Source organism: Typopeltis vanoorti, chromosome 12 (assembly GCF_054136105.1).
Source record: "Typopeltis vanoorti isolate ZY-2024b chromosome 12, IOZ_Tvanoo_1.0, whole genome shotgun sequence".
In the NCBI taxonomy this organism is placed as follows: Eukaryota; Metazoa; Arthropoda; class Arachnida; order Uropygi; family Thelyphonidae; genus Typopeltis; species Typopeltis vanoorti.
The window spans coordinates 134,338,424-134,365,024 of NC_143560.1; the positions used below are offsets into that span (position 1 = coordinate 134,338,424).

Below are 26,601 nucleotides of genomic sequence, written 5' to 3' on the forward strand. Positions count from 1 at the left end.
CTAGATAGGACTTTAGTTTCACTTTGTATTGTATTTGTGTGTGTGTTGTTACAAAAAGTTTTTGTAATCCCCGAAGATGTCTCTGTGACAGAGACGAAATATTGGAAGTATTAAAATTAGTTTTAATCCTTTCTCAGTGCTGTTAATATTCCATTAAACCTCTAACATGTATTCCACTCATTCACAACTCTCTCTATGCAAAAGTTAGTCCCTCATACCATTGTCAACCACACTTTTACTTAATTTCCAGGGATAAACACTTATTCTTCCCCTGCTATCCAAGTGCTGAAACATTTTGTCTGTATTTTGCAACCCACAGGTCCTCAATCTATCATCATAGTGCTTATTCCCCAGACAACTTATCATCTTAGTCACTCACCTCAGGATTCTTTCCACCACGTCCTTCCTCATCACCAAGAAACTCAGCAGATCAAACCTGAGCACATTAATCTAAATGTGGCAGTATCAAGCCTTATAAAAAGGAATCATAACTTTCTTATCCCTTTCTTTTAAGGTTACACGGCGATCAGCACTCATATTTGTAAATTTAGGGACACAAAAACACACATGTTGAACAGATTATTTTATTAATTACTAATAAAATAAAACTTGACGTTTCAACCCCTGTATCAAGGTCATCATCGGAAGAATACAAGTGTATACAGAACCAAGCTACATGCTCATGCCCTGTATACCGGTAAACTAAATCTATGTAGTTAGTTAATCCTTTTCCCTAGCCTGACCTCTAGTGATTAAATAAAAAATAAATTAAATTAAATTAAATTTAAAAAAAAAAAAATATATATATATATATATATAAAAATACAACTACAATAAACTGCTAAAGTCCTCATGTATTAATATTCTTCTGGATAGTTCTGATTGTTATAATATGATTTCTTTCAGTTGCTGTTGAATGTTACATTCACCAGGTTGTCTTCTTGTAGTGGAATTTTTCTATGGCTAGTTTAGGTTGTTATACAGGTTGTAGATGGGTCTTCCACATTCTTGAAATGGTTAGGCCATCATTTTTGTTGAGATTTGGGTTGTGTTTGAGCATTTCACATGACTCTTTAAATTTTCTCTCAAACCAGGTTTTGGTGCGGTGTAGGGACTTGGTATTTTTCCAATCAATTCTGTGGTATGTTTGGAGTGCGTGGTCAGAAAGGCCGGTTTTACCAAAATGGAGGTATCTCTGCTTGTATGTTTTTACAGTTTTAACTGTGGCTCTGAGAGCTGAGTTAGAAAGAAAACAGTTGAACTAAGAGTGGAGATCACAGATATGAGGGTTCTGAGAAAAATGAGAGGACTGAATAGGCATCTGTGATGGAAAATTTGATCCAGTGCTTTATTTCTAACCCAACTCTCAGATCCATAACTTGAAACTGGTTTGAACACTGTCTTGTGTACTGCTAGTTTAGTGCTGTGGGTAATTTTTCTCTTATTTCATGTGAATTTATTCAGTTATTTCCCCATCATATCAGCTCTGTTTATTCTGTTTTGATATTTATATTACGTGTTCCTAGTTATTTTCATAGCTTTGGTCTTTTTATTGCTCATCTTCATGCCAAATTTGTTTCAACTGTTAAAGAATCCTTGAGACTTGCACTGGATGTGTTTAGGAGTACAGTATCATCTGCATAAATCAAAATGCTAAGTTTGATATCGCCATTTCTAATATAAGCTTTAATGCCACTTTCTTTCTTGCATTATGAAAGAAAGTGACATTAATATCAGCTTTAATGGCACTTTCTTTCATAATGCAAACCATATAGATTATGAATAAGATGAGGATAATGTGTATCTCTGTCTTACACCTGATTTTACATCCAAACCATCTTCCTGTATTTCCTTCAATTCTAACTGGTGACTTATAACTTTATGTATTGCTCTGTATAAAGTTACATTTACCCCATGTAATTGTAGTATTTTTAAAAACCTTTCTCTAAGCACCTTGTCATATGCCTTTTCTAGATCTACAAAACTAAAGTATAGATCCTTGTCATCTTCCCATGATTTCTTAACTGTGTGTCAAGTGAAAATCTAATCTTGACAACCTGTATTTGCCTGGACTCAGCTTGTTGATTAGTTCATAGATTTTCTCCAGATTTCTCTTCCACAATTTTTATCAGCCTCTTTTCAAGTCTGCTTGCATAAATCTCTGGAACATTTAATTCAGAAATTTCTCTGTAATTCTTGCATTCAGCTTTATTGTAGATATGTAGATGAATTCAGCTTTTTCTGGTAGAAAAAGCTGAATCTACACCACCTGCCTTTGCACATTTCAAGTTTTTGTTGACTTTTTCTACTTTGAGGCTTGATTCTTTATGAAAACTTTCTGTTACTGTTCTGTCACTGCTTTTCATTTTACAGTATTTCAAATTAATTACTGATAACTGGAATATCATTAATGTCACCTTTATCATCTTTGGCTTCTTTTACAGAGGAAAGCTTTTCAGAATGTAACAGTTATGTGACATAAATGAAATTATATATACAAAATGCATCATACAAGATATTGTTTAAACCAAACTGAACTTATGAATTTGAATGTGAGGTTAGAAAGATCAGTTAATCAAAGACAGAGACCATAGATATGAGAGTTAGGAGAAAAATTGGGGATGAGGGATGGAATCAGTGGTAGAATTATATTAAAAATGAACATATCAGGAAGGAACTTGATATTATTTCTGCAGAAGTAATTTGAGATGGTGTATATAGTATGGTCACTTAAATAGATGAGAAAGGTTAGGTTAGCATATCAGATGTTTGATGCCAAAAAGTGGTGGGGGGGAGACCCGTTGGATGACTAGATCCAGGTGGATGGGTTGTATCAGAGGTGTCCTAATAGATATAAATATAAAATATGACTATATTGGAGTTCTATCAAGTGGAAGAATTTGGAGAATAATGTTAGCAGGAGATTGCACAATATACTAATGCTTCATGAAGAGAATACATTTCAACGCGTAAACATTGCATCACGTTTGCGTTAATAGGCTGGGTGTGCGTTTAAAATACATACACCTTTGAGCCCTTGGAAAAGATGTACAGATGGTGCAGCAGGTCAAATTCTTAGCATTCTAGTAATTTTAACCCGCTCATAAGGCAAAGTAGGGTGAGCTCTTGAGACAATAGCACCTAGAAGCTGTGATTGGTTATTGTGTGTCAACCAATCCAATTGAATGTTGTCATTTGTCATGAGTTTCTGCTTTTGTCTTCTGAGTTTCATCTGTTTATATAAACAAGTTTTTAATATATAATTTTCCATAAATTTATAACTTTTTTGTCCATTTTACAATGGGAAAACAGTATTGTAGTTGAAGGAGGTAAGCATTGTCTTCCTCTTCCAAATTTTACGCCTTTGAGTAATTCAAATATACCAACCAAATATAACATTCTCCTTCATTATTGTTTTCTAATATACAGTATCTTAAAACAAACATATTGTCCATGCCCCCCCCCCCCCACACACACACTGTGCAGATTTGGTTACAATTAATTGCATTAGAACAATTGCGTAATATTGTTATGTAATATTATTATGTAAAAAAAATGTAATCATACAGTAAAAGTGACGTCAATTTTGGTGCGCGGGTTGCATAAGCCACGACAGCACACCCAAATATAAATATATATATATAGAGTCCCTCAAAAAAAATTTATACACACTTTCACAGATGTCATCTATGTCATCTATTCGAAGTTGGATCGAATTACAGTAGCAATATGTAGTATGATGTTCACTCAAAAGATGTCGTTACTCACGTGAATACTAGCATCAACACGTGACTGGTAGGACAGTCAAACAAAATGGCGGAGTCACGATTATTGTTTGAGGAACGCAAGACCATTTTAAAGTGGTTTTTCAAATTTGAGAATGTTGAAATCAACGACCACGGAAGCTTTAATTTGCAACACAACCTCCAACACGCCTGACAATTGCACGTATTCGTGATAAGTTTGAGACCCGTGGTACCATGTGTTATGTGCACAAGGGAAGATCCAGGAGGCCTCACACAGCAACAAGTCCTGCTTCCTCGGCTATGGTGTTGAAATAGTTTACACAGAAATCTACCACACAATGTGCATATGAGACAGGAGTTAGCAGCACAAGCATATGGCGCATTCTTAAAGCAGCTAAATGGAAAGTTTACATCCCAAGATTATTACATGCAGTGAATGAAGACGATCCTCATTAAAGAATGCCGTATTGTGAGTGGTTTCATCACATGGTCGAAGAGGATGAGGAGTTTGTGAGGAAGATGGTTTGATTTGATTTAAGCTTAATGGAACAGTGAATTGGTATAATTGTATTTACTGGGCTCAAGAAAATCTGGGCGTTCATGTGGACAAGGGCTCAAGGGAAAATCCGGTGTGGATTGCTACCTAGGGGTTCAATAGGACCATTCTTCTTTGAAGGTACTTTTACTGGTCAAGTGTCCCTAGTGTTACACCTGATATCTTAAGAATGTAGAATTCTCAGCTATCATGGTGTAACATTAAAAAAAAAAAAAATAAAAAAAAAAAAAATTTAAAAACCCTGCATAAAAGATAATAGATGAATTATTTAAAAGAAAAAGAAATATTCTTGCATCCAATAAAATATATAAAATATAAAGCTGCTGTTTGTTGAACTAACTAACGAAAAGAAAGAATATATTAATGGTGTAATATGATATAAAAGAGAAAATTTAACTAAATAAGACAGAAAAGGATTAGTCTTAAGAGTTGGTATGTGAGAGGCTAGAGATTAAAATATTAAGTGAATTCATAGAGAAATTTTGGAAAGGGGATTAAGTTAGAGGCTAGCAAAAGAAAAACAACAGACTATCGCTCAGGGCCGATTCCCAGATTGAGACATCGTTACGGGCTCACCGACCAAAGGACATTTGCAGAGAAACGCCACCCTAATTGGTCGGTGAAGTAAAATCAAGTAGGGGCGGAGAAAAGAAGTTATAGAAGGTGCCGTTAGGAGAGCAAGTATAAAAGGGTTGGGAAACCCCCCCCCCCAAGGGCCTTTTAGGCTTTTAGACCTTTTTGGCTTTTGGTTTTTGGTTCTGTTCCAGGAGAGTTCTTCATGAGCTCCTTCGTATGGGTTTCACGGTGTTTTCCTGAGTGGCGAGATTGGAGTTATATCTCTGTCGTCACAACACGGAAACAAAAGTGAGCGGAATTTCGGTTCCATATTTCCTATGTAAGAAGCGAAGAATGCCATATAATTGAGGAAAAGGAAGCATATTCTTTGTGTTTCAACTTCAGTAACAACCACGAAAAAGGGAAAGCTGTAAAGAAATCGATATCCAAGTCGCGAATTGCACAGCCGTTATTTAGACGATTCAAAGTGTGTCCTGAATAACGAAAGGTAAAGACCGCGTAGGCATAGTTCAATTCAAAAGGGAACATAGGAGAAGCAGATTATCGGAGAGGTTATACCAGGATACTTCAATCAGAAAAAGATAGAGGCCCATATGGAAAACTCAGGAAAGAAAGGTACTGTAAATTATATCTCGTGTTAACTAAGATTCGTCTGTATTAGTTATCATTATTCTAATACTGAACTGTTGAAGTGACCAAGAAAACAATACTAGGACTTTAGTATTGACAGAATATATTGAAAGTAAGCTGGCTAGTGTTAATGTTATATGAGTAATTAAGTGTCCTGAGAATTTTGCATGTCTATTACATGCTTTGCAATGAGTCGTCCGGTATTGTACTACGTACTAGGGTCACTTGCATTAGCTCACGCTAAGTGTTCGCTGATACTTTATAGTTTACTATATTCGGCAAGAAACTCTGATTCCAATCTTTGAGTTTCTTATTCGATTTTAAAACTATGTGGGATTTAATATCCCCTTAATTTAAGTAATGTCTATTATATTTGAAGTGGTGCATTGGACAGCAATTTCAGACAACTTTTTTATCATTAAACAAAGGTTTATTAGAATCTTTAACATGGTACAATTCAATTTTTGTGATTACTCAATTCAATGCTATACTAAATATTTACAAACTAACATTAGCTAATCACAAGTAATTAGGCTATGATCCTATAATGGGTATCATGATCATGCCACGTAACAAATTCTACACATAATTTCATATGACATCGACATATAAGATTAATTCACACTATTTAACTATCCAAACTTAAGTAGCTTAACTAAACCATTTACTGCACTAACACATAACTATGACATTTAAACTTTCATAGTGTTAGTGCAGTAAATGGTTTAGTTAAGCTACTTAAGTTTGGATAGTTAAATAGTGTGAATTAATCTTATATGTCCATGTCATATGAAATTATGTGTAGAATTTGTTATGGTGGCATGATCATGATTCCCATTATAGGATCATAGCCTAATTACTTGTGATTAGCTAATGTTAGTTTGTAAATATTTAGTATAGCATTGAATTGAGTAATCACAAAAATTGAATTGTACCATGTTAAAGATTCTAATAAACCTTTGTTTAATGATAAAAAAGTTGTCTGAAATTGCTGTCCAATGCACCACTTCAAAAATACGAACCTAATCACGCGGGAAATGAATGTGTTAAGAAACGAGATAAAGTGTCACGACTGCAACATTGTTTCACTTTCAGACATATTTTAGTTCTTTCTCCTTGTTTTTGCATATAATATCTTAAACTGAATGTCCCAAAAAGGCACAGTATAAATACAAATATTAGGGGTACTAAGGGGAGAAATAACTTAAGTATTAGTAAAAATTTTGGTAAAAATCTCGAGCATAGATAATAGTAGAACATAGATAAGCGGAAATTATTAGATAGAATAAAAAATCAAAAAATGGGACACTACATAAATGGCGCAGCCGACAGGATGTAGTTTAACTAATTAAATCTTAATTACAAGCTATTCACAACAAGTTGGTTTTGGTAGCAGATCAGACAACTGAGAGGTAGAAGTTTAGTTAAGTTTTGTTGAGAAATTTAGTCAGTAAATTAGTGTAAATTGGATGCAAGTATGACTGAACCCTTCAGTAGTTTAAGCATGGACAAGAGCGAATTCTTTCATTACATTAACCCACAGCAAGTGTTCCCACAATTTTCGGGCGAGGAGACTGATGACGTCCTAAATTTCTTTAGTTATATAGAAGAGCTTAGAAGAGTTGGAGGATGGACTGATTTTCAGTTGCTAGTCCTACTCCGAAGTAAACTGGTGGGAAAGGCTAAAGCTTTCCTGTATTCTTCCCCCATTCTCAAGGGGTGTACAGGATATGATAGTACTACATGAAAAATTTACATCATTACTAACTTCCTATCTACAATTTTCTTCCAAATCAGTCTGTTACTTGTCAAGACTCCAACGTTACCAGCTCTCATATTTCTATTGTCTAAGGCACTTTGTACCGTATCAATCCACCTATATCTTGGTCTCTGGGTCGTTTTGCTGCCAACTTGGCATAGAACACTTGTTTTTGCTAATCTTTCCTCGCCCATTCTGTTTAAGTGACCATACCACCTGAAATTAGCTCTGCTAACACATTCCTGGATGCCAACAATGTCAAGTTCTTTCCTAATATCCTCGTTTTTAATATGATATTGCCATTGATGCCATCTGTTCATTCCTCTAATCTTTCTCAGGACTCTCATATCTGCGGTCTCTAGTCTTTGGTCAAGTGTTTTACTTCTGACCCAGTTCTCAGATCCATAAGTTAAAACTGGTTTGAACACTGTCTTGTATACAGCTAATTTAATGTCCCAACTAAATTCTCTTTTATTCCATGTGAATTTATTCAATTGACTTCCTACCATACCTGCTTTGTTGATTCTATTGTCTATTTCCATATTTAATTTACCATATTCACTAAAAATCGTTCCTAAGTAACTGAAATGTTTTACTTATTCCACAGGTTCTCCATTCACAACACAGTTGATATTTTCAACGATTCTGCCTATTTTCATTGTCTTTGTCTTTTTATTGCTGACCTTCATACCATATCTATTACAACAGTTATTCAATTTAGTCAGAGAATCTTGCAGACTTGTAGCGGATTTATTTAGAAGTATAACATCGTCCGCATAAAGCAAAGAGCAGACATTAACATCTCCAATTTTGATATCATATTTGATACCACTTTCCTTCATAATGTGATCCATATAGATAATGAATAACAGAGGGGATAATGTACATCCTTGTCTCACACCAGATTTAACATTAAACCATCTTCCTGTACTTCCTTCAATTCTAATTGCTGACTTACAACTCAAATAAAGACTAAGTATTGCTTGATATAATACCCCATTGACACCATATAACTATAGCGTATTGAATAGCTTCTCTCTTGGCACCTTGTCATATGCCTTTTCCAAATCGACAAAACTTAAATACAGATCTTTGTTATGTTCCCATGATTTCTCCGCTATTTGTCATAAAGTTAAGATCTGATCCTGACAGCCTCTATTTGACCTGAATCCAGCTTGTTCTTCACGAAGCTTTGCTTCCACAATTCTTCTCAACCGTTTCTCAAGTATACTTGCATATATCTTACCAGGAACACCCAGTAGGGATATACTTCTGTAATTCTCACATTCAGTTTTATTTCTTTTTATATATGGGTACTATGAGAGCTTTACTCCAATCGTCTGGAATTCGTCCCTCTGTCCAGGCATTCTGAACTATGCAGTGCAGCCACTGTAAGACTTTTATACCACCATACTTCAGCATTTCTGGTCGAATGTCATCTACTCCTGCTGCCTTTCCACATTTCAAGCCTTTGATGGCTTTTTCTACTTCAAGTATGGATATGTATTCCTGACTGCATGCCTGGTCAGAGTCTGCTGCCTCGAGGACTGTGGGAAAGAGAAGAAGAAAGGCATGGTTTAATAGACAGTGTGAAGAAGCTGTAGCGAAACGAAGGGAAGCACTATTGAACTACTCTGCAGACAGCAGGAAGAAGGCTGCATATGAGAGGGTGATAAGAGTGGTGAATATATGTCTACATAAGGAAAAGCAGAAATATCTTAATGAGAAGGTGCATAGAGAGTAATAGGATGGCGAATAATGGGTGGGAAATGTACCGGACGATTAAAGCCATGCGAGGTGCCCAGACACAAGCAGCAACCATAAGAGATGAAAATGGAAATCTGACAAATTCAAAAGATGTTCTCGCTCAGTGGTGTAGATATTTTGAAAACTTGCTGAACGTCAATGCTGGTATGTCAGTACCAGAGAACCACACTCCTTACCAAACTGCTGAACCATATATTGAAGAGCCCGACGTTTAATGAGATTATTCGTGTTGTCAGCATGATGAAAAATAATAAGGCTCCAGGAGTGGACTGCATTCTGGCAGAGCTTCTGAAGAATGGCAGGGATTCTTCTGAAGAACGCCATAGCAGTAAGATGAGCCAGTGCAGCTGCACTGGCTCATCTTGCTGCTATGGTGGGAAGAACATTTGCTGGACGAGTGGAAGGAGGCGCTGATCACCCCTGTATATAAGAAAGGAGATAAGTCTCAACTATAGGGGCATCTCACTGCTGACCACTGGCTACAAAGTTCTGTCTAACATCATGCTAATGCGCCTCACACCATATGCAGAAGAGTGCCTTGGTGATCACCAGACGGGTTTTAGGAGGAACCGTTCTACAATTGACCAACTCTTCACGCTGCGCCAAGTTTTTGAAAAGTGCTGGGAATATAACCAGGAAGTCCATAATATTTTCATAGAGTTTTCTAAAGCCTATGACTCAATTATACACCCAAAAATGTGGCAGGTGTTAGAAGAGCTTGGTATTCCTCAAAAACTCCGAAAAATGGTGCAGGTGTGTGTGTGTGTGTGTGTGTAGCTAGTTCGAGAGCAAGAGTGAAAGCAGAAGGTGAATTGTTGGACCCGTTTCAAGTACAGACCGGTGTGAAGCAAGGTGATGGGCTTTCTCCAATTCTCTTCAATCTGGTGCTGGAAAAAGTAATTAGAAACATACAGCAAGTGGCAGGTGGAGTTGACATGGGGGTACTGGTCAGGATTCTTGGCTACGCAGATGACCTGAATGTCATGGCGCACCAACAGAACGATGCAGTGGCACTCGTTACTACTATTGAGGAAGCTGCGGAAGACGTGGGCCTGAAGGTAAATGGCGAGAAGACAAAGTACCTTTTCATGAGTCGTGCTGCTCAAGATCTAGAGGGAGCTGCTCAGTTTGAGAGGGTGACAGAATTCAGGTACCTGGGGTCTATTGTGACTGAAGACAACAAAGTCGAAGCTGATGTCCAGAGTCGGTTGAATGCCGTGAATGTGGCCTACTACCAAGTGCGTTTACTGTCTTGGACTACAGAGGTGGGACTATACAAGACTTTGATGATCAGACCTGTTCTCCTCTATGGTGCCGAAGCGTTGACTCTCACGGTGAGGCAAGCCGACCACCTGAGAGTATTCGAGAATAAGATGCTACGCCATATCTATGGAGGGGTCATGGCAGACGGAGTTTGGAGGATGCAGTCTAATGCTGCCATACACGCTTTGTACAACTCAGCAGATGTCTTGACGGAGCTGCGAGCCCGGCATCTTCAGTGGCTGGGGCTCCTGCACCGTATGGGCCCTGAAAGGACTTTGAGACAAGTGTGTGAGGCCCGACCTCGATCAATGAGACCGAGAAGTAGATAGGTGGATCAGAAGGATGAGGATCTGCAGTCTGTCGGGCTGGAGACTGGAACGTGGCAGATAGTTGCAGAGGACCGTGCACAGTGGCATCATATGGTGCTTGAGGCCAAAAGAACCCCCGGGCTGACAGCGCCTAGATAAGTCAAGTAAGTTAAGTGAAGGAGCACAAAATTGTTAACTACTTCCATTTTCTCCCCATCTACTTGAAAATCATTTTCACATGTTGCCATAACTTTTGTCTTTTTGAGGTTAAGTTTAATGCCATATTTAGCAGCACTTTCTTCTTTAACTTTCATAATAAGTTCTTCTAAATCTTCTTTGCGTTCTGCTAGCAAGATGATATCATCTGCATACCTCAAATTATTAATAATTTTTCCACCAATTTAAATTCCAACTGAAGACTCCTCCAGCCCTGCCATTCTTAAAATGTATTCACTGTACAAGTTAAACAGGTATGGAGATAAAATATATCCTTGTTGCACCCCTTTACCTATTGTGAAATACTCAGTTTCTCCAAGATCTGTTTGGACAGTAGCTTCTTGTTCATAATAAAGATTACTCAGAAGGATAATGAAATGCTCTGGGACTCCCATTGTTCTTAACACATTCCACAGTTTCACATGATCTACAGAGTCAAAAGCCTTGCTGTAGCCAAGGAAACAGGTAGACATTCTTTTGATATTCCTGTGCTCTTTCTATTATCCATCTCACATTGGCAATTTGATCTCTTGTTCCTCTGCCATTTCAAAATCCTGCCTGTTCACCTGGCATTTCTCTCTTCATGAATGGTTCCATTCTTTTCTGAATTGATCTTAAATAAGACTTTAATTTTCACACTCTCTTGCATTGCCTTTCTTCAGTGAAGCTATAAAAACTGATTTTTTTCCCATTCCCTAGGCCATGTAGTTGTGATCCAAATTCGCTGACATAGAGCTGTTAAAATTTTAGCTGCTGCTTCTCCCAGGGCTTTGAGCAGCTCAATAAGTATTGCATCCCCTCCTGGTGCTTTCTTACTGGATAGCTGTTGCAGTGCCCACCTCACTTCACTCTCAAGTGGTACTGGCTCCTGTGTATAATCTTGCTCTTCAAATTTCTCAGTAATTTTGGAGTCCTTTCTGTAAAGGGCTTCTGTATACTCTTTCCATCTTTCTTTAATGTCTGCAGCTTCTGTAAGATATCTTTTGTGTTTACTTTTCAAAATTGTCACATTGGCACTAAACTTCCCTGTCAGTTCCCTGATCTTTTTGAAAAGATCTCTTGTTTTTCCTTTCCTCTTTTGGTCTTCTATTTGTTGGCATTCCTGGTTAAAGTATTTTCCCTTGTCTCTTTTGAAACTCTGCATTCAAATGCCACACTTCTTACAAATTTCCTGTGGCCTTCATTTTCCTCCTTTCCTGAGCAGTTTTGATGGTGTCTTCTGAACAGCCATTTACACTTCTTCTTCTTACAAACTGTTGGAATATTCTTCTTCTTTGCTTCTGTTTTAATTATGTCTTTAATATCTTCCCATAGTTCATCTGGTTCTCTTTCACATAAATTGAATGTGTTGAATCTGTTCTGTATACTAATATTGTATTCAGTCGGTATGTTTCTAAGATCATATCTGATTGACATTTGTGATATTTTCAGTTTCCGTAATTTCACATGTATCTTAGTCACTAATAATTCATGGTCTGTTCCACAGTTTGCACCTGGAAAAGTCTTGACATTCTGAATTGCACTTCTCCGTCGTCTTTGTCCAGGTATATAGTCAATTTGATTTCTGTATTGTCCATCAGGTGATATCCATGTGTACAATCTCCATTTGTTCTGTTTAAAGCAGGTGTTAGCAGCAAACAAAGAATTCTCTGCACAAAACTCAACTAGTCTCTTCCCTGCAGTGTTACGAATACCTAAACCAAAATGACCTGTTATTCCTTGTTCTTCGGTTTTTCCCACTTTTGCATTCCAATCTCCAATAAGTAGCCATAAAATCTCACTTTGGTGTTGCATCTATCACTTCTTGTAACTTGCCATAAAATTCTTCAATGTCTTCTTCTGGTGCCTCTGTAGTGGGTGCGTAAACCTGTACGATGGTCATATTCATTGGATGTCCACTGTCTCTGAGAGAAATAATTCTGTCACTCACTGGATTATAACCTAATACATACCTAGCCATCTTTTTCCTGAGTAAGAAAGATACTCCATTTTTATGACTTGTCTCATATCCTGAGTAATATACCATATAGTCCTCTGACTGAAAATGGCCCATTCCTGTCCATGTAAGTTCACTTATTCCCAAAATCCAGCTTCTTGTGCTCCATTTCCATCTTTATTATTTCTAGCTTACCTTGGCTCATACTTCTAACATTCCAAGTTCCAATCCTGTGGTTTTTTGTGAAACAGGGAGCCTCCCTTTTCCAACCAGCAACATCCATGACCACGCTTCCTTCCAGGTTTGACCCGGACACATGATTAAAACTAGTTCTACTTGCAGAAGCCCTCTGTTCTTCCCCAGTTGCATGTTGGATGCCTTCAGGCCTGGGGGTCTTACCATCTAGCACCATATTGTACTTGCTCATTTTAAGCATGTTCATAGAATGGTCTTGGCAAGGTACAGAGGTGGTTTGCCATTGCCTTCCTCTGGAATATTTTTCGACTTTCCAGTCTAGATCTGCACTGTTCTGTGAAAACAGGGCACCTCTGGAAGGATGTGACTCTTTGCCATACAGTACGGCACTGGTCTTGGTAAAGGAGAGGCTAAGTCTCTGTATTAGAGATGTATTCCGCATATCTTTACCCTGGAATAATTCCCAGTAAGGAAATTATCCCTTACCTCTACTCTGTGTGTATATATATGTATACATACATACATAGCTCATGGCAAAAACATGATGTTAAAAAAGAGAATCATGATGTCATTATATATTAACAGAATTGAAGAATTTAAAATATTTTAAGTTAAAACTTTGAAGGAAAACACAGATCTAATCCAAGAAGTTTGAAAATTAAAATAAGAGTTAAAAGTAAAAGTCTTAATATGTTATAATAAGGAAAAGAAACATATATATCATTATAAATTCAGATCTAAGTTCGTAATCCAGGTCACAGCTTCAGGAGCCGCTTGTAAAAAGTCATTCCAGTCATTCTGATAAGCACGGAAGATGCATTCTGTTACAATATGTTGCATAGTCTGTTGTGGAGCACCACAGTCACATTCTGGAGATGTTTGTCTGTTCCACTTATAGAGAGTATCTCCACATAGGCCATGATTTGTCCGAATTCTATTTAGTACCGTCCATGTTTTGCGAGGTAGATCTGATCCTGTGATGATTTGATCACCTTTAAAGATGTTATGCAAATGTTCTTTCGTATTTTCCTTCCATGTTTCTTCCCACTTTGATAAAGGATTAAAATTATTTAGCACTAGTTCTTCTACTGCTCGTAGTGATGGATGGCGAGATTTCAATCTGTTGACATTAAGAGTTGGGAGATCCTGATGAATAGGTAGGTTCGGATTACCAGCAATTTTTTGGAATTCACGGACTAAAGAATTCAATCTACGTAGTTCTGTAGGAATAATGCCTGCTAAAAGAGGTAACCAATATGTTGGGATCGATCTAATAGAGCCTGTAATTAATCTTAAGGTATTGTTCAATTGAGAATTGATAATCCTTGTGTGAGGGCTATTTAGCCCCACAGGAGCACAATATTCAGCACTTGAGAATACCAAAGCAAGGGCTGTTGTCCGAAGAGTAGAGGCTCTAGAACCCCAAGTAGTGCCACAGTCTCTGTAGGATATTATTACGTGTCCTTAGTTTATATGCCAAGTTTGAAAGATGTTGCCGGAAAGTAAGAGAACGGTCAAGTGTGACTCCCAAGTACTTAGGGAATGTATTATATGGAAGTATAGTGTTGTTCAATTCAATTTTTAGTTTCACATTTGCCAAGTTATTATTTAGATGAAAACAAGATATTATCGTTTTGCTCCTATTTAAACAGAGTCTCCATCTTTTAAAATATTCATTCAGAATAGTTAAGTCAGCTTTTAGAATTTCTTCTGTATGACTTATGCATTTATGTTATTGCTATATCGTCGGCATTACAAAATTTCCTTGTTGTAGTGATGGGAAGATCAGATATATGCAGATTGACTAATAACGGAGATAAAACAGATCCCTGTGGCAGTCTGTTATTTAACTTCCTTTCGCTGCTAGTTTTATTACCTATAGTCACTATAAATCTTCTATCTCTTAGCATATTGTTAATAATATGGACTATTTTTTACATGGGATAATTTTATATAATTTATATAGAAGGCCTTGTCTCCAAATGGTGTCGAAGGCTGTTGACAAATCAATAAATGCTGCTGATGTTTTTAAACCTTTTTGAGAAACCAGCTTCTATGTGAGTTACCAAAGAGAGAACCTGGTCACAACACCCACGATTTGGTCTGAAGCCAGCTTGTTTTATTGGAAGACTTTTAAAAATTTTGAAGCTTATTCTATTATAAATAAGTCTTTCAAAGAGTTTATAACAACTGAGGAGAGTAATAGGTCGGTAACTTTCTGGTTTATGATTAGGCTTACCAGGCTTTAAAATTGAAAGTACTTTTGCTTTTTTAAAAATAGTGGGAAGTTTACCAGTTGTAAGAATGTCAGTATAGAACTTTGTTAACCATAATCTTGCATTTCTTCCCAGATTAATCAAAAATTCTGGATGAATGTTATCAAAACCAGGAGCCTTACCAGGCTTTAATTCCTTTACGGCTGCTTTAACTTCTTGCTGCGTAAAAGGGGTGTGCAAAATTTGAAGTTATAGGTGAAGACTTGTTAAATTCTTTTAATTTTCTCTTTATATATCTTGTATGCTTTTTATTGATTGGGATACGTGATATATTAACAATATGTATAGCTAGTTGATCTGGGGTGATTCTTGGTTGTTCTTTAATCAAAGGAGCACTACCACCTAGTTTCCTAAGAAGGCTCCAAGCTTTACGGCTGGAATGAGTAAAGTCTATACCTTCAACTGTATTTACCCATTTTTTCCTTCGGGATATATCCGAGTTTTCTAGGAGTTTGTCTGCTGTTTTGGGGTCATTGTTTATCTGATATTCATTATAAAGTAATTCACATTCTTCGCTCCAACCATGTATATAGTTATGTCTAATACCTCTAGGAATACTTTTCTTGGCAGCAAGAAGGACTACACCTATAAATCGATGAAAATTACTACTTATTGGAGATATCCAGTGAATACATTTGTCAAGTTCATTTGCATATTTATTCCAGTCAGCCTTTTTAAAATTCCAGCGTGGGATAGGCTTTGATCTTACAAATGGAATGGAAATGTCAATTAATACCGGTCTATGTTGACTATGAGGAAAGTCAGTTAAGACCCTTCTCAGATTTTGCATAGGGTGACCTGAATTATTTTTGCTCACAAGACATAAATCAGGGTTATAGTCTCTTTTCCAGGCCACAGATCTAAAAGTGCCTTTGTCTTTGGCGTTAAAGACTGAGTGAAGATTATTTAGTTCGATCCAATCAACAGGTTTTTCGCCACATTCATTGTTTCGAGCATAATTCCACTGTTCATGGTGACTATTCAAGTCCCCAATATAAATTGCAGGATGTTCAGCAATAGGAATAATTTTTTCCGGCCAAGGTGATCCAGGTAGCTTATAAATATTCGTAATTGTAATAGGGGTGCTTAAGGGTCAGGGGGTGCTTAAGGGTCAAAGCTGTATAACTGAGAGGAGACCTCCACATAGCCTTTAAAGGAATGCGGAGAACCGACCAGGGCTTCTGACCTAATGTCCAATCCTCACCTTCTCGTGGTGCACCCTGTTGGGTATCTACTTTGATACTGAACGAACGAGGATGGGCTGGCAATTTGGGATTTAGCCGACCAAATTGTATTCTTATTGGTTAAACCAAAATAAAAAATGATGGTACAACATGACAAAATTTCATGCCGGCTGGGGCGTCGCCCGGTTAAACAAGGCCCCCGCTGTTTTCGCCAGGGAACCAGGGCGAACAGCGAAAAGTCAGCTACTGGAACAAATCTGAAAACAAACCCCAACTCAACATCACCAGAGTTAAGGATCGGTACTATCAACGTAAGAAGCCTGAATGGCAAAGAAATGGAGCTAGCTGAGGAATTAGATAAGTACCAGATCGACATAATAGGGGTGATTGAAACAAAAAAGACCAAAACTGGTGAGATCTTTCTGAGCAATAAATACAAAATGTTATATTCAGGCAATGACAATCAAGGAAAAGAAGGAGTAGCCATAGTATTCAACACAAAATACGAGGCTAATCTTCTTGAATGGCAGTCAGTCTCAAGTAGAGTAATGTGGGCAAATATGAGAATGGGGAACTGGACAATGAGACTTATTTGTGCCTATGGTCCCACAGAAGGTTCTACTAAGGTAGAAGTGGAGGAATTTTTTGAGGCTTTAGAAAAAGCAACTGACACAATGAAAAAGGAAAAGTTGGTCCTTGTTGGGGATCTAAATAGTAGAGTAGGAAATGATTGTGAGACATACAAAAATATTTTGGGAAAATTTGGAGAAAAGAGCAAAGCTAATAATAATGGCAAATATCTGTTGGATTTCTGCTCAGGACATGGACTGGTTATTACTAACACTATGTTCCAACATAAAAATGTGCACAAATTCACATGGAGAGAAGAGGCTAGGAATAAGAAAAGTCTCATTGACTATGTTATTGTTGATAGTGATGTTTTCTCCCTGGTGCAGGACACCAGAGTGTACAGAGGATTTGAAATTGGAAGTGATCACTATTTAGTCTTGAGCAGGATAAAATTGAATTTCATATTGAAAAGAATAACATGTAAGAAAGTTTTAAAGCGAATAAAAGTTGAGCAGCTCTCAGATGTAAACTGTAGACTAAAATACAGAAATATTATTGAAAAGAAAATGAAAGAGTTTGAGAACAGGAATCAAACCTTGGAGATTCAGTGGCAAACTCTGAAGGAAACATTGATTGATTCTGCCAGAGAGGCATGTGGTGAGGTTGTGTGCAAAGATAAAAAAATCAGAACTCCCTGGTGGACACAGGAAGTTAAAGAGGCAGTGAAGGAAAAGAAGAAAGCATATCAAAAGTTCCTGGCAAATAAGTCAGCTTTTACTCTTACAGAATACAGAGACAAATGTAAGAAAGCTAAACAGTGTGTAAAACTAGCTAAATAAAAGTCATGGGAGGACTTTGGCAAGAATATAGAAAATAAATATCAAGAAGGTGGCAAAATATTCTGGAGGTTGTTGAAGAAGCTTAGGAATGGAGGAAAGAGTGCTGTAAAAGGAATTAGAGATGATAAAGGTGAAATGAAAACAGGAGAAAAAGATATCCTTGAAGTATGGAGTAATTACTTTGAAAAACTGCTAAATGAAACAAGCAGTGATGACAGCACAGTGATAAAAAACACTGACCAGGCATGCAGTCAGGAATACATATCCATACTTGAAGTAGAAAAAGCCATCAAAGGCTTGAAATGTGGAAAGGCAGCAGGAGTAGATGATATTCGACCAGAAATGCTGAAGTATGGTGGTATAAGAGTCTTACAGTGGCTGCACTGCATAGTTCAGAAAGCCTGGACAGAGGGACGAATTCCCGATGATTGGAGTAGAGCTCTCATAGTACCCATATATAAAAAGGGAAATAAAACTGAATGTGAGAATTACAGAGGTATTTCCCTACTGAGTGTTCCTGGCAAGATCTATGCAAGTATACTTGAGAAACGGTTGAGAAGAATTGTGGAATAAAAGCTTGGTGAAGAACAAGCTGGATTCAGGCCAAATAGAGGCTGTCAGGATCAGATCTTCACTTTACGACAAATAGCCGAGAAAGCATGGGAATATAACAAAGATCTGTATTTAAGTTTTGTCGATTTGGAAAAGGCATATGACAAGGTGCCAAGAGAGAAGCTATTCAATACGCTGCAGTTATATGGTGTCAATGGGGCATTATATCAAGCAATACTTAGTCTTTATTTGAGTTGTGAGTCAGCAGTTAGAATTGAAGGAAGTACAGGAAGATGGTTTAATGTTAAATCTGGTGTGAGACAAGGATGTACATTATCCCCTCTGTTATTCATTATCTATATGGATCACATTATGAAGGAATGTGGTATTAAACCTGATATCAAAATTGGAGATGTTAATGTCAGCTCTTTGCTTTATGCGGATGATGTTATACTTCTAAATAAATCCGCTACAAGTCTGCAAGATTCTCTGACTAAATTGAATAGCTGTTGTAATAGATATGGTATGAAGGTCAGCAATAAAAAGACAAAGACAATGAAAATAGGCAGAATCATTGAAAATGTCAACTGTGTTGTGAATGGAGAACTTGTGGAACAAGTAAAAGATTTCAGCTACTTAGGCACAATTTTTACTGAAGATGGTAAACTAAATATAGAAATTGACAACAGAATCAGCAAAGCTGGTATCGTGGGAAGTCAATTGAATAAATTCATATGGAATAAGAAAGAAATTAGTCGGAACACTAAATTAGCTGTATACAAGACTGTTTTCAAACCAATTTTAACTTATGGATCTGAGAGCTGGGTCAGAAGTAAAACACTTGACCAAAGACTAGAGACCGCAGATATGAGAGTCCTGAGAAAGATTCGAGGCGTGAACAGATGGCATCAATGGCAATATCATATTAAAAATGAGGATATTAGGAAAGAACTTGACATTGTCAGCATCCAGGAATGCGTTAGCAGAGCTAATCTCAGATGGTATGGTCACTTAAATAGAATGGGAGAGGAAAGATTAGCAAAACAAGTGTTCTCTGCCAGGTTGGCAGGAAAACGACCCAGAGGAAGACCAAGATATAGGTGGATTGATACGGTACAAAGTGCCTTAGATGATAGAAATATAAGATCTGATAATGATAATATTGGAGTCTTGACAAGTAACAGACTGATTTGGAGGAAAATTGTAGATAGGAAGTTAGTAATGATGTAATTTTTTCATGTAGTACTGTCATATCCTGTACACCCCTTGAGGGTACATGGCAGGAATTTGATGATGATGATGATGTAATTGTAATATCTTGAACTTTTATCACTACTGTATGTATGTTTTCTACAATATTTTGAGATAGAAGAAAAACTTCTTTAAGACGATTTTGCACATACGTTGCTATTCCATATACTTCATGATAAGTTGCACCAATAGCAGTGTAACCTGTAATGCAACCTCTTTTAAGGAGCTGTTCAGGAGCAGCACGTGTTTCCTGGACAGCAATCACATCAACATTGTTGGTTAACAATAATTTCGATAAATAATCGCATTTGGCTTTGCTAATAGATTCAATATTTAATTGACAAATACGTAGTGTAGGGCCAATGTTTCTAAATTCTGGTTTCTGCAAGTCACTATATTCAATAAATTCAGTAGACATCGTGAAATTGGCCAGGAGATCCTTAGGATGGACTGGCTGCCTATTGCTGTTGCTCATTTAGCATCACCCAGGGGACATGTATAGCTTTAGAATCACTATGGACGCGAGCAACTTTGTTCCCCTGTGTGTGTGTGTGTGTGTGTGTGTGTGTGTGTGTGTGTGTGTGTGTGTGTGTGTGTGTGTGTGTGTGTGTGTGTGTGTGTGTGTGTATCAGTGTGGTGTGGCATGCCCATTTCAGTTGGGTGAGCTGTCGTGGCTTATGCAACGCAAGCAACAAAATTCATGTCACTTATATATGTAAAACAGGGTTTTTTTTATTCTTTATTTTCAGCTCTTTTGAATATACAGTTTAATTCATTTTTTGTTATTGGTTTTATTCATATTTTTTATAAATTTTTGACTATCTGATAAGTATTTCTACACTGAGTTATCAGTTCTTCATTGTCAGTACCTCCTAATTAATACCATCTCAGCTCTGATAAAGTACTGTTCAAGTACTTTGTCATCCTTACCTTCAAAAAATGCACACAAGTATGTCAAATTAATAATCCTTATTTAATATAACTCCATTTAATTATATCTTTAATCTAGTTGGATTAAAAGGGCTGCTCCATTACCAAAATAGCTTCAGATTAAATCTAAAAGTTGATTTCTGTTCACACAGACATGAGCTTTCCTCTAGTCTCTAAATTGCACATATGTTGGTTTATTGAATTCTCTGCACTCTTGAATTAGTAATTTCAGTTAATTAATGATTGATCATTACTGTCTAAGAAATTCCTGTTTTGGCTTCAGTTACACTTCAAAATTACAAGACTTGTAAATTATTTATTTTAAGTGCAGTGTTTTAACATATAAATGATTATTTATATGTCAAAAGTTAAAATTATTTAACTTTTAGTATTACTACTGAATTTTTTTTTTTTTTTTTTCAGTTCATCTTTTGAATCTCTGACTGAAAAAGATGTTGATAGCAATTTATATTCTGAATTTACAGAAATATCAGGTACCTTAGTTCAAAACTACAAAAGTGACTTAAATTCAGAATTTTTGAAGTCTGCTCCATTGGACAGTGATGATGATTGTCCATTAATTATAGATTATGACTGTAACACAATATCAACTTGAACAGCACTTATTTCAATTGCTTTGTCAGTCAGTGCAAATTTATATGAGATGATTTTTATTCCAAAAATAAATAAATAATACAAATAAAAAATATTGTGTGATAGATTATGCTGTGGTGTGTGTGTGAATTACAATGGTTCTAGAATTCAGGCAGATGTTAATTTAAAGGCATGTTGGTTTGTTCAATCACAGTTTGTCTGACTCTAGATCAAAGGGTTGCTTGTTTAAATCATCTCCAGCTTAGTATATATTTTTCAACTCCAAGACTCAGACTCAGTCTATATAGATGATGTTATTTGATTGGAAGACTTCAGTCAAAATCCTGTCTGGGACACAAAGCACCTTTATAAAGGCTTTTTCAAATGAAAGAGCTCTCCTAGAAAGTTAGGATTTTCATCCTACAAGGCATGCAAACCAGCCAGAGAATATATGCAATGGATAGACAGATAGATCTGACAACTGATTTAACTGATGTGAGAACATCAGTTAAATTTCATGTGAAGCTGAGTTGCTTGACTGTAATAGGCCACTGAGCCTGACATATAGGATGATGACAATTTAAATACGAAACTGTAATCATTCTTATGTAGTTATTATTTTCCAAGTGGCTTACCATTAGCATACTTGCATAGCCTTGTGGTAACCTGCAACACCAGATCAGCAGAGAAATACAAGTTCAATTCTACTCAGCTAGTTCCTGAATTAATCAGACTTTGCTAGAGGTAAGTAGCTATTCTCCCCAAAACACTAGTTTTAACCTTGCAACTCAGAAAAATTGCCCACAGAACTCACATTATATTCATGTAATAATATTAATTAGGATATGGAACATCAAAATGTCAGCAGTCAGCTTCCATATATACTCATCACCTTCTGGTCTAATGTTGAAATAAACTCAACCACCAGTGATGATAAACATGGAGATTGGCTGTCTACCAACTTTCAAAAGTTATGACTAAAAAGAGTTTCTCTTATTTCCTTTCAGAAAATAAAAAGGCAAAGGATTTTTTTGCAAATTATCTTTGTTTGGAAAAAACTTTCTGAGTTTAAATCCTGTCTAGATTGGGAGAACTTTTTTATAACACTTTTCAATTGAACATGAATTAGCTTAGTGACTTCTTATATAGGTTTTAGGATGATTCTCCTGGAACTTTGGTTTATCTCCTCCTGCAAATCAGAACAGACCTGAAACATGCAAATTAACAGACTTAATTAATTTACGGATCTCATAGCCTTAATTGCTTAATCCATAATTCCAACTAACCAATCCTAATGAATTAAACTGATGAAGAGTGAATATACTTATAATTGAAGATAAAAAAACTAAACCAAAATTTAATATTTCATGAAAATAACTGTAAAAGGATAAAATACTTATTACTTATTGCGGTTGACTGCAATTTTTTTTTTCTAGTCTAAAAATCTGATTCCAGAGTTAATGTACCATTTATGCAGGCTGGAAAGTTTTCTTTTTGCCTCTTCTTTCAACTCAGCAAGATTATCCATAGAGCACAGGAGTACTTGCAAATAGGATTAGGAAACCACTTGTATATAATTTCCAAAATGCTGAGGTTAAGAGTGCCTGCTCCCTTTGAAAATGACAAGACATTGAAGGATTAAACACAAGGTCAAAAAAATTAATCATTTATTTTAGTATAATCTTCCCCTTAACTGAATACAATGTTTACATTGTTCATGTAAATTTTTGAAGCACCATTGATAGACATCTAAAGGTGTTAAGGTCAACAGTCACACTCTTCTGGATTACCTTTATTTGGGCATCCTTTGAATTTCATTTCCAATTTCAGAAGGGAAAAAAAAGTCAATAGGATGTGCAGGCTCATTGTTGTGCAGCAGTTGTCAGTTGTTTGTTCATTGCAAGCTTGTGAAGTTTTTTCATTGGTCCAAACCAGGACACACCTTCCTGTCATGACCATCTTCTATTGAATCTTTACCATCTCAAAATCATATAAACTACTAAAATTCAAGCACGTGATAGCAGTCATCCCGGTACACTTTTTAAAATCACTAAATGCTCTGAGGCAGGTTTGCCCAGTTCAGAATAAAATTTTATTCATCATCATTATCAACAACCATGGGTCCAGTGCCCGTAGGTGTCTGCTGCCATCTTGATATGATTCTTCCATTGCATTCTATTTTGTGCAAGATGACTCAGTTTGTGTATAGAGTTTCAGCACCATTTGACGATATCATTGCCCCATTCTCTGTTTGGTCTTCCTCTTTTGTTCTTTCCTTCAATCATTCCGAACAGCAATTTTTTAATTTTCTCTCATCATTCATTCTACATATATGGCCAAATAGACGTAGCTTCCTTTTGATTATTTTCTGGATCAGGTTTTCTTTTGGTTATATTCGTCTGTAGAGTTCCTCATTGTTCACTTTCTGTATCCAGCTTATTCTCAAGATCTTTCTATAGCACTTCCTCTCAAATGCCAATATCCTCCTTTCAGATTCTCTCAGGAGTACCCAGGCCTCACATCCATAGAGCATGCTGCTGAAGATATAGGTTTCTACAATGCGCAGTTTAGTTTGCATCTTTATAGCTCGGCTCTTCCATATTTTGTCCACGGCTTTTAAAATAGTTGTTGTTTGGCTATTCTAATTTTTATCTCTTTTTTGGGGTCCAAGTCATGCATCATGTGGCATCCAAGATATGCGAAGTGTTCCATATTTTCCTGTTGAAATCTGTCTATCGTAACTCTGTTCAGTAACTCCTGTTATCCGAATATCATTGTTTTGGTTTTTTCAAAGTTGACATTTAGTCCATATCTTTTTCCTTCTGTGTATAGTGTTTGCAATGTCTGTTCCAGCCTTGCTGTATCTTCTTCAATCAGGACGATGTCATCTGCAAAGCAGAGGTAGTTTATTCTCATGCCATTTATTGAAATGCCTCCACCTTCTTCTTTAATCTTATCTAGTGTTCTTCCCAGATGTGTGATGAAGATGATTGGTGATATTGGGTCCCCTTGTCTTGTGCCTTGATAGCAAACCAATCTCCAGCCTCACCTGCTATTCTGATTTTTGCTTGTGCTTGGCTGTTTATATCTTTCAGCAGGCGGATCAATTTATTGTCCACACCATAGGATTCCAAGACAGCCCATTTTTATATTTTGGTCAATATTATCAAATGCTTTTTGGAAGTCCATGACACAGCAATATATCTTTTTGTTCTTTCTTCGAGCTTTCTCTGCTATTAGTCTTAGTGCGAGTGTTTGTTGCACTGTACTTCAATCTTGTCGAAATCCTGCTTGCTCATCCGGAAGATGTGCCTCCATATGCCCCTTCAGGCATTCTGTTAGTATTTTCATCAGCATTTTCCCAAGATGACTCATTAATGCAATAGTTCTGTAATTGGTGCATTCTAAAGCACTGCCTTTCTTATAAAGAACAACCAAGACCGATTTTTTCCACTCTTCGGGAGTGGAAAAAATCATACCCTGATCTCCATATTTCATTACACAGCTTATGCATTTCTTTTACAACTGATTTTCCCCATATTTTAGCATCTCGCCTATTATGTTGTCATCTCCAGGACTCTTGTTGTTCTTGAAATGTTTTATAGCCTTATTCACCTCCTCTTCCAAGATGTCATTTTCAAAGATCTCTGCTGGTGGAGAGATTTCTTTTAGTTCTTTGATTACTTCTGTTGCAGTATCATTTAGTTGATTTTTATATAGTTCGCTGCAATATCTTGTCCATCTATGTATGATTTCTGTCTTGTCCATCAATACTTTACCATTTTCATCCTTGACTGCTACTGATCTTGTTTGCCACTTCCTATTGACATTTCTAATAAGTTTGTAGACCTCTCTAGTTTTGTGTTCTCCATAGTACTGTTCAATGTCTTTGCACTGGTCCTCCAACCATTTGGCTTTATCAGATCTTGCTGCTTTCCGTACTTCATTACATTTTTGACGCTATAACTCATCTGCTGCCTCTGAATTATCTCTTTTAAGTTTCAGTTATCTTTTCTCTTACCAATTTTAGGACTTCCTGAGTTATCCATTTCTTGTTGATCTTTTCTCTTTCAGGGATTACTTCCTCTACTGCTTTTTTAGCACTGCAGTCAGTCGTTCTGCTCTTGTATTTATATTTTATTTTTCACTTGGGGTCTTAAGCTTAGTTTCCAATATGTTCTGATATGCTTTTCTTAGCCTGTCTTCATTTAGTTTTGAGATGTCTCTAGCTTTTTGGAACTTTCCTTTGTACTTCTGTTTCAGTTTTAGTCTTATATTCGCAATCACAATTCAATCGCAAACAAAATTTTATTACCACTCATTATTCCATTTTTGACATGATGCAATAACACCATTTCACTCAAACAGCATCTATTGAGAAATAATGAAACTATTGCAATGTGCATATACTCGTTGTAAAGAGAACAATTAAAATGATGGAAAGAAGGAATGCACTGAATATTCGATTTTGCTTCAGTACTTGGCTGAATCAGTAGAAAGAGTTGGTATTTGGCCGGCCAAACTCCTACTACATGCGTTACAACAAATGCAAGGAATTGGGAAAGCCTCCCCCTTATCCTGCACAACTGCATACAAAGGTTTGTTATAGGCACTCTGTGAAGATTAAGAATTTGAAAAATGTAAAACATGCAAAAAAAAAAAAAAACAATATCGGGTGATAAAAGAAAAGGAAGTACACGTTTGATTTATCATCTAAAACTGCAAGCATAGCAACAATAAGAATTTGTAAAATAAAATGAAACTGAAATATCAGGCCAGAATGTAAAAACAAGTAAGCAGTCAAAATCTAAAGTAAATGCAAAACAAACATTATTTGACATTAACTAATAATCTAAAAAATAAAGATGTAGATGACAAACAAGCAAAATCTTTGCATGCTATGGATGAAATAGCATTCATAGGGTTCAATCAAGAATGTTGAAATGTACCAATTAGGAAACAAGTGTAGTTGAGAAGTTGGAACAACTGCAACCTCTTATATTGTGAAGTGAATTTGGAAAGTTTTTTAGAAGTTTTTGTTCTACACGTATCTGTTTACATGTAGAACATTTGTAGAATTATTTTTGCTTGCCTTTTTCATGTATTATGTTGTTTGCTTTTGAAATTCGGAGGAGTAAGGAATATATGGCAAAAGATTTTTTACTGAGCCAAATGGTTAATTGCATTCGATTCCTATGCAAGTAGTGGCATGAATGAACTCACTCCAGGCACATCTGGCAGAATATTGGCAGCTAGAGTATTGATGATAATCTGAAGTGTTATTCTTAGGTTCAGTTCATTATAGTATCAAATGGGTGGTCTATGCACTAACTGCTTTTAAGTTGTACACTGTCAAGTAGATGACATGCTGAGTTTCGGCAGAATATTTGACATAACTCTGAAAGCATCATTCATGTTGCCTGCTGGAAGCAATGAGTAAAAAGTAAGGGATT

The 26,601-nt window shown here is 36.5% G+C and overlaps 1 protein-coding gene across 8 annotated transcripts in view; it reads left to right on the forward strand.

The window, feature by feature from the left end:
- Positions 1-21,272, forward strand: part of Rad17 (Rad17 checkpoint clamp loader component) — a 404,427-nt gene extending 383,155 nt beyond the window's left edge. For all 8 annotated transcript variants that reach the window (XM_090401715.1, XM_090401712.1, XM_090401709.1 and 5 more), the window contains one exon: positions 20,978-21,272. In XM_090401715.1, coding sequence (XP_090257841.1) covers positions 20,978-21,170 — 193 coding nt within the window. In that variant the 3' untranslated portion in view covers positions 21,171-21,272. The remainder of the gene's footprint in view (positions 1-20,977) is intronic.
- The last annotated feature ends 5,329 nt before the right edge of the window (positions 21,273-26,601 follow it).